This window comes from Echinops telfairi, unplaced genomic scaffold (assembly GCF_000313985.2).
Source record: "Echinops telfairi isolate 266 unplaced genomic scaffold, ASM31398v2 ScPeMD7_8;HRSCAF=38, whole genome shotgun sequence".
NCBI lineage: Eukaryota > Metazoa > Chordata > Mammalia > Afrosoricida > Tenrecidae > Echinops > Echinops telfairi.
In genome coordinates, this window is record NW_022103905.1 from 1,900,748 (window position 1) to 1,910,204 (window position 9,457).

General features: G+C 41.7%; 1 protein-coding gene across 1 annotated transcript in view; it reads left to right on the forward strand.

Moving 5' to 3' along the window:
• The first annotated feature begins 44 nt into the window (after window positions 1-44).
• PDIA3 (protein disulfide isomerase family A member 3) overlaps window positions 45-9,457 on the forward strand; it is a 23,260-nt gene continuing 13,847 nt past the window's right edge. The window contains exons 1-2 of the mRNA XM_004709391.4: window positions 45-295; window positions 8,239-8,317. Coding sequence (XP_004709448.1) covers window positions 129-295; window positions 8,239-8,317 — 246 coding nt within the window. The 5' untranslated portion in view covers window positions 45-128. The remainder of the gene's footprint in view (window positions 296-8,238; window positions 8,318-9,457) is intronic.

Sequence of the window (9,457 nt, forward strand, 5' to 3'; positions counted from 1 at the left end):
CCTCCGGCTGCAGGTCCGCTTGGGCCAGACGCGCGAGCGCAGACCGAGGGTGAGCGGTCGCCGGCCCGATTTCTGAATTCCTAGCCGAGCGCCGACCCTCCCGGCCGCCCCCACCTCACCTCGCCGCCATGCGCCTCCGCCTGCTAGCGCCGTTCGGGGCCTTCACGCTGCTGCTCGCCACGGCCCGCGTCGGCGCGGCCTCCGACGTCCTGGAACTCACGGACGAGAACTTCGAGAGTCGTGTCGGCGACACGGGCTCCGCGGGCCTCATGCTGGTGGAGTTTTTCGCCCCCTGGTAAGGCCCCGTGTGCCGGAGCGGGGGAGGGAGGCCGGCTGGCGGGACGGTTGGGCCTGGGCAGCCATGGCCGCGGGCCCCGCGCAGCCGAGGAGCCGGGGCTGCTCGCCTGGGTGCGAGACCCGGGAAGGAAAACCCGAAGGCCTCTACCTCCTCCTCCTCCTCCTCCCGCAGGCCGCATCCTCACCGCGGCACTCTTGCGGCACTTCCTATTAGAAGAGGGTTTCGTGTACCCAGCGCGTGTCCCCCCTCCCCCTGCCACCCTCCGTGCCTGTACAGTTTCTGGGTGAGTCAGTGTGAACGTCCTCGGGGCTACGAACGAGCCATCCCAAGGCCTTCTCGTTGGGCGTTTCACGACCCCCCGGCTCCCGGAGTATTTCATTTTACCCAACGCCCCAGCTGCTGGTTTCTAGCCAAGGTCACTCCGTGGCTGCAGAATGGTCTTCAGTGCTTTTCGCGAGGCAATCAGTCACTTTGCCCATCGCACCGTGTACTCTCTTCACCTTAAGCGAATCACTCAGTTCCCCGCCCTTGAAAAGCTGGATGACCAAGAGTAAATCCAACCCTAGCCATCAGATTGTCCCTTTGAATTAGGCTTTCTGGAAAATACCCAAGAGATTCCATGGAAAAAGTCACCACTGTTGGAGAAAATATACCACTTCAGAGTGATTTGATTGGAAAGGGCTGTCAATTTTTTAGTTTAGAACTTACTGGAAATAAAATCTATCCTGGGAGGAATGGGGAAGAAGGGAGAAAAAAGGACTCTGGACCAAAAAACATGAGTGTGGCTGGTTGGTTGGTTGCTTGTTAACCCCAAACCTTTGCCATGGCAAATAATGGCTTTCTTCAAGCTCGGGATAAGACCCTATAGAACTGAAAGGAAAAAGCTTGGATATACTAGATCCATGCTGATTACAGTCTTTAATTTTCCCCTTTGTGTCACATTAATTCTTAATTAAAAGCTGTATTTAAAAAGTATCAGTAAAGCATAGTTAGTGTTTAACTTTCACTTCTAATTCTTCTCTTCACTCCCTAGCCTGGGGCTCCATTGAAGCCCTGTAGTGAAACCACCTGAATCAGAAGGCTGTGCTAGAGGCAGGCAATTTTCGTTTTCAGCCGCTTGAGGTTTTCTGTACAGTATTTGAGTGGCAGTACTGATTACACTTGAACATCTGAACGCATAATTCTTTCTAGAAAAACTCATGTTAGTTGAATAGCCGTGCTGTTCAATGAAGAGTGGGGAGTGGGGAGTTGTCCCTGAAATTACAGTGCCTTTATGGAATTGTATCAGAACTGAGTTAGTGCTACAGGGGTTAATTGCTGGAGAACTATTTAAAACACTTTGGGATTTGTTTTTCAATCGAAAATGTTCTTTGAAATTAATGTGCTTCCTTAAAAACTACATATCCCATCATGCACTAAACTTGAGAATTGGGTGGGTCTCTGCTGTGGTGTCTGCTTTCAATTGGTTAGAAGGTAAACTCATCCTCCACGTGCCAACTGGAGAGGTCAGTTTTCCGAATGAGTAATTTGGAGTCAAGGAAGTCTGCTACTGATAACGTCATATCTTCACATTCAGCTATTTTCATTTACTAATACACAGGCTAGAAATGCTTTCTAACTCCTACATTCTTTTGTAAGAAGCCCTGGTGGTGTAGTGGTTAAAACACTGTTCCTGCTAACTGAAAGGTTGGTATTTTGAACGCAGCAGCCACTTTATGGGAAAAATCTGACATTCCACTTCAATAAAGATTTACCACCTTAAGGCAGTTCTCCTTTGCCCTGTAGGGTTTCCAGGAGTTGAAAGTGACAACAGTGGGCTTGGTTTTATATTCCTTTATACAGACAGGGAATACAATGTCACAGGTGGATCATTAAGAGTAAAATTGACCGTAAATTATTTTTTCCTTTGTTTCAGTTTTTATTCACTCCACTTTCATTTTGCAAGTGAAAGTGAGAGGCTTCTTTGTAGACTAGTATTTCAAGTATGGAGTTAATCATCTACATCAGCAGTTCTCAACCTGTGGGTCGAGACCCCTTTGGGGTCGAACTACCCTTTCACAGGGGTCGCCCGATCCATAACAGCAAATGACAGTTATGAAGTAGCAACGAAAATAATATTATGTCGGGGGTGAGGTGGGGTGGCGGTTACCACCACATGAGGAACTGTATTAAAGGGTAGCGGCATTAGGAAGGTTGAGAACCGCTTATTAGGAATATGAGAATTTCTGGGTAAGTAAGATCATTTAAATGGTTGTGTTAATTTAATGTATTGATAGCTTCTTAAAAAGAATACTGATCAGTTGTTAGTTTGGGAGGAGTCCTAGTGTGCGTGGTGGGTAGGTAATGTGTTGAACTGCCAACCGCAAGGTCTGCCGTTCAAAGCCACCAGCAGCCACCACGGAGAGAAAGATAAGACTTGCTACTCTTATATAGATTTATAGCCTCTGAAACCCACAGAGGCAATTCTACTCTATCCAGCTCGATATGAGTTGGAATCAGCTCAATGACAGTGACTTTTTTTTTTTTAATCCTTTTATTAGGGGCTCATACAACTCTTATCACAAGCCATACATACACCAATTGTGTAAAGCACATTTGTACATTCATTGCCCTCGTCATTCTCAAAATGACTTTTTTTTGAGTTTTGGTTAGCACTTAGTACACAACTATCTACTTACATTGTAGATTTTAATTCTTTTCCAGGTAACTAGTTGTTTCTTCCTTTCTACTGGTTCCTAATTTTGCTGTCACTCCTGCTGGACTGATGTGGGTTGTTCAGTGGGAACAACCCACAGCCTTGTGTGCTACTTTTTAAATTTTTAACAATTTATATAAATTGTTCTGTGCCATTGGTTACAATTTTTCATTGTGTCTCTCATTTCCATTCTGTTTGTTCTGTTTCCCATTATCTCATTTCTCTGCCCCCTTCCTGGCCTATTAATTTTGTTTTCTGGCTAAATGTTGACTTATAGTGACCTTATAGGACAGAATAGAACTTCCCCTTTGGGTTTCTGAGACTAACTTTTGTCAGTAGTAGAAGCCCCCATCTTTCTCCCGAGGAGCTGGCTGGTGGGCTGGTGGTTTCAAACTGCTGACCTTGTATTAGCAGCCCAATGCGTAACCACTACACCACCAGGGTTCTATAAGGTGACATCAATTCGATGGCAGTGAATTTGGGTTGTTTTTTTTTTGGAGGGGAGTGACTGTTCTCATATTCGTTAATTGTATAAGGAAGCACATTACTCGAGAATGATACTGTTTCCTTTATAACCCAGTACATTTTTTGGCTGAAAGATAACCTGCAGAAATAGCTTCAAATTCAGTCTTAAGGTGTTAGTAACAGGAGTTCCCATACTTTCTATTGGTATAGTAAGTCTAGCCTTTTTTTTTTTTTTTTAAGGAATTTGAGTTCTACATTTTTCTACCATTCTGTTCAGGATCCCCTATTTGTGTCAGTTGTTAATCCTGATAGATCTGTGAAACTAACTCTTGAGTTCCATTCCAGGTGGATTTGGGGGAAGAGAATGTTCTCCTCCAGGCTATTGAGACTTGTGAAACAGGTCATCCATGTCTTTTTGTATGTGATCACCTTATGCATATTGCCAGTGCTTTGGTCTTCAGTCCTGGCCTTGGGGTGCGCGCGCTCTCTCTCTCTCTCTCTCTCACACACACACACACACACACACACATTTTTTTCCTCTATTTTCTAGTTTCCTCCATATTCTTGAAGACTCCCATCCAGTAAACCCTCCAGAGTTTTTTTCATGCTTCATGGGTACTTTTGATAAGTATCTAGAACATCACTACACTATTATAATATTCACAGGTTTTGAGGTGGTTGAAATGAAGTGATTTAACTCTTAAATCTGTTACTTCAACCTTAAATATTATGGTTAAAAAACTGCTAAATATTCAGAAATAACTCTTCTTAATCATCATAGCACCACTCTGGTCCAGATCTTTATTAACCTTCATTACCTGCCACGTGGAAGACATTGCTAGGTGACTTTTTCTATATTTTTTTCACCCTTTCTGTACACCATTGATTAGCAAAATTTTAATGCACATATACACACACTTAATCTGAAAATAAAGGCTTTCACAGTTCTCTGAATGCACCATTCTCTTTAGTACTCTTTGTTCTACTATCACCTTTATCCAAAAGGTTCTACCTTTCCTCTCTGATGCTTTAAATCTTGAGGGACCAGATCCAATTCTTACTTATTTTAAAATGCATTCTTTCCAACCATTGCCACAACCTTCTCTGAACCCACAGAGCCCTGGTGGGCAGTGATTAAACATTCAACTGCTAACTGAAAGGTTGGCAGTTCAAACCCACCAGCCACTCCATGGGAGAAAGATGCAGCAGTTTGTTTCCATAGAGATTTATAACTGCAAGTCCTGTGGAAGGTTCAACTCTATCCCATAGAGGTATGACTCAGAATGCAACTCAACACCAATGAATCGTATTTTATCTGAACTCTGACTGTGCTTATATTCTCAGCTACATAATTCAGTAGAGAAATCACAGCTGCTCAACAGAACTGAGGAGTTTGTGGAAAGAATATGTAATTTATATCCTTAAAGGAAGCACACATTAAATGCATGTCGAAATGACTAGTTCTAGGATACCACAGGATATACAACTGCTTAACTTATTAATTTAAACGGTTTCCCTCAATTTGAGTGAATTTTGTAGTGCACTATGTTCTTTAGCTGGTGTTGGTTAAATCTTCTCTACAGCTAGAATATGTAGAGGGTTTGAAGGGCAGGACCCCCATTCAGAAGCGTCTCCATTAACTGGTAAGTGCTCATCTATGTGAACATAAGAACGGTTTCCCAGTTGTCATTGAGGAGCCCTAGTGCTTTTACATGTTGGGCTGCTAAGAGCAAGGCCTGCAATTTGAAACCTTCAGCCACTCTGAGGGAGAAAGACTAGGCTTTCTACTCCCATAAAGAGTTTGCAATCTCAGAAGTCCGCAGGGACTCCTGGAAGCCCCGTCCATTTTGATCATTATGCATCAGAATCAATTTGATGGCAGTGAGATTGGGATTTTTTTGGTTGCCATTGAATTGATCGCAACTCATAGTGACCCAATAGGACTGCCTAGAAGGGTTTCTGAGACTGATAAGTCTTTGTGGAAGGAGGTTTGCCATATCTTTCTCCTGTGGAGCTTAGAACTACTCACCTTTCAGTTTGCTAGGACTTACCCATCATGCCACGTGGACTCCTTAAGAAGGTTACTGATAAAAGCTGAGCTAATTTTTGACTCATAGTGACCCTTCAGGACAGAGTAGAGCTGCCCCATAGGGGTTTCACGACTGTAAAATCTTCACAGAAGCAGACAGTTAACATCGTTCTCCCATGGATGGCTTAGTGGGTTTGAACTGCTAACCTTTCAGTTAGCAGCCAAGTACTTAACCATGGTGCCACCAGATTTCCTTTTAAAGGCATTAAGACTGCAGTAGGTGGGAAGAACAACAGAAAGCAGAGGGGAAGGGAGATGGCAGTTGGAGTGAGACTTGAAAATAATTAACAATCTACAATCTATTGGGGCCACGAGGGTTGGCGGGGAGAGGGAGGGAAAAAAAGGAGGAGCTGACCCAAAGGCCTCAATGGAAAGTAAATGTCTAGAAAAGAACGATGGGATATATGTGCGAATATGTCCGATACAATTGATGTTTGGTTTGTAACAAGTTGTGAGAGCCCCCAGTAAAATGATGGGGGGAAAAATACAGTAGGATCTAGGCCCAGTAAGAATGAAGTTTTCTGACTTTCCTTATGAAAGACTGTATTCGCAAAAGTGGATTTCTCAAATATTTGGTTGTTATATTAAATCAGTTGTAATTTGTATAGTTTGGTTAAAATAGAAATACAATAACTTTTAATTATTATGCAAAGCTAAAGGAATATATAGTACAATGATTAATTCCATAGCTCAAATGCATTTTAGATGTTACTGGTTGTGAGCATATTGAAAAGTACCGAGCACTGCCAAAAGAGCAAACATCCGTCTTGGAAGAAGTACAGCCAGAATACTCCTTAGATGTAGAGTTCGTCTCCCATACTTTGGACATGTTATTTGGCAAAACCAGTCCCTGGAAAAGGCCATTACGCTTGGTAAAATACAAGGGCACTGAAAAAGAGGAAGACCCATGTTTAGTTGGATTGACACAGTGGCTGCAACAATGGGCTTAAGCATAACAGTTGTGGGAACGGCAGGACCCAGTGGCATTTTGTTTGTTGGTTCTGCATAGGGTCTCTGAGTCAGAACTGATGAGACAACACCTAACAATCAAAAAGAAAAGCTGCCATTGAAGCTGATACATAAAAATCATATCCTGGTTTCAGATATGACATTGTGTATCCATGCATTATGGTTTAAGGAATAACATTTACCGTATATACTCAAGTATAAGCTAACCCAAATATCAGCCAAGGCACCTAATTTTTTTAAAATCATTTTATTGGGGGCTCATACAACTCTTATCACAATCCATACATGCATCAATTGTGTAAAGCACATTTGTATATTTGTTGCCCTCATCATTCTCAAAACATTTGTTCTCCACTTAAGCCCCTGGCATCAGCTTCTCATTTTTTCCCCCTTCAGGCACTTAATTTTACCACAAAAGCTGCATTAAAAATGTGCTGAAAAACTCGGCTTATACAACAGTATATACGGTATTTACCACCTGCACTGCACTAAGAAATAAGCTCATGTATTTGCAATGCCCTGAGTACTCCCTCCCCCTTCCCCATTCCCCCATCCCCCCATCCTGATTTGGTGTTTTTATCATTTCATCCTTTTATATTTTGATATGTATGTGTCTGACATGTATTAGTCTGTTTTCATTTCACTGCTCCATTTAAACTTGTTTATTATTTTTGAATAGGACTCCAGAAGACATTGAAGAATATAAGCTCATATAAGTCTTTGCTTTAAATAAGTTTTAGGAGTAAAATATTTGCATGCTTCTTAACCATCTATTACTTACATTAAAATCAATTTTGAGACTTGGCTATGAAGTACATCACTATAAGTTTCTTCCCTTCTTGTTTCTGATTCTTTCTCTTGTTGTCTGTGGGGAGGTTACAGAGCTCCTTGCCTTCTCAAAGTGATCCCTCTGCAACCCTTTGGCTTTTGAAAGGCTGATGTACAGCTGGTGCCAGCTTTGTCCCAGGGAGGCATGTATCCATCGCCACCCCTCTGGTTGCACGTACAGTGTGCCTAGGAGGCTGTTAGGTCTTTATGGGCAGAGGAGCAGGTGTTCCTGGTAGCCCTTTGGGGAACCTATTCTAGTTGACAAGATTTTAATCATAGTTTTCTCATAGCCAAATGAGCTGTGTAGCTCTAAAAATCATATGCCAACATTCTGTCGTTATACTGAAGTTGAACGAAGCTTCCAACTTGTTTTTGGAATTCCTATTCATAACAAATGAGTGCCTTCTGAGCTTTATTACACTACCCCCTCAAACAAGATTTCTGTTCATATATAGCCATGCTCAAGGAATGGAGAAAAAGTAGTTGATGGTGATTCTTAAAGAGTTAGTACACTGTACTCCTGGTCAGGTGCTACCAGGAGTGAGACTGCTGTTCAGTACTTCATTTGAGCCTTATCATTGGAATGAAAGGACTTGAACCCATTCCCTCTGCCACTCAACAGTACACAACAGCATACTTTTGATCATGACCTCAGGGACCCAATTGCACTTGTCACTGAGATAGAGAAATACTCCAAGATGGAGCCAGTTCTTCAGAGCCACCCTCAGGCTGGAGGTAGGAGCGCTCTGGTCCTCTTAGCTGATGAGGTGGCTCAGATGGTGCTTTTCTTCTGGGAGCAGCTCCTGTTTTAAAAGTAGTGTGATGTGAGATTCTTCTAATTGCAAATAAAGTAAGCAAACAAGGGTTAATAAAAGTTTTTTTTTCTATATCTAGGTGTGGACACTGCAAGAGGCTTGCCCCTGAATATGAAGCTGCAGCTACCAGATTAAAAGGAATAGTACCATTAGCAAAGGTGAGTACAAATGGATTCTTCATGAAAAGAAATGCAGTATTTTAAGCAGCAGTTTTGTAAAACTAATGTTCACTATCTATAATGGTACTGAAGAAGAGAATACTAATTTCTGGGCAACGACACAACAGACTAGTTTCAAAGATTATTAAGTAGTGAAACTAAGGGAATTACTGACATAAGGACAGACTATATGGTAAATAAAAACTTAGAGGCCAGTATGGATAGTAAATAATATGTAATATATAATAATACATAAATGTAGACCAGTAAAGCCTAGAAAATTGTCATTGAGCCCATACAAAACTGTTATGTGATATTCAAAATGAGGAATAGAAAAATGATAGGAAGATATCGATAAGTATGTCACTGATAGGTTACTGGTGAACTTGGTATTTGGTTTTACAATCAAGTAATCAAATAATGCTTCCCGGGTATTGTCATTATTCTTTGATAAACCCACAGCTTTTCCATTTTGAAAGCTCCCATCTTTGCAGCCGCTAATCAATGGGATGTTAGGGTGTGTGTGTTTGGAAACAGCTTTCAATCGTGCTGTCAAGCCGCATGCTATAGGAAAAAAAAAGATTGTTTGTGATTTACTGTCTGCCTCACATAACTATAGACAAACTAATTTTTTGGATCTCAGTTTATTCATTTACAGCATTTGGATTATAACATTTGCAAATGCCTGTAGCATTGCCTGGTTTGGAGAAAATGGTTAAATAGATGAATCTCTTCATGATCTCACTAGATATGTTATGGTTTTAGCCCAGAAAGTAAGATACAGGTACTGATGAATATAGCCTTTGTTAATAACTATATATTATTTGCCAAAGTAATATCCCACACCATCTACTAGTCATCAGATTAACCCACGGCTATTACTGTAAGTGACTTATCTTCCACATGTTGTTAGGTGCCAGTTAGTTCCAACTCAGAACAGCCCTCCAGTGTTCAACAGGGTGAAACACTGCCCAATCCTGCACGACTCTCAAACAATTGTTATGGTTAAGCCCTTTCTTTTTTTAAAAATCATTTTATTAGGGGCTCATACAACTGTTATCGCAATCCATACACACGTCAATTGTGTAAAGCGCATTTGTACATCATTCTCAAAACATTTTCTCTCCACTTAAACCCCCG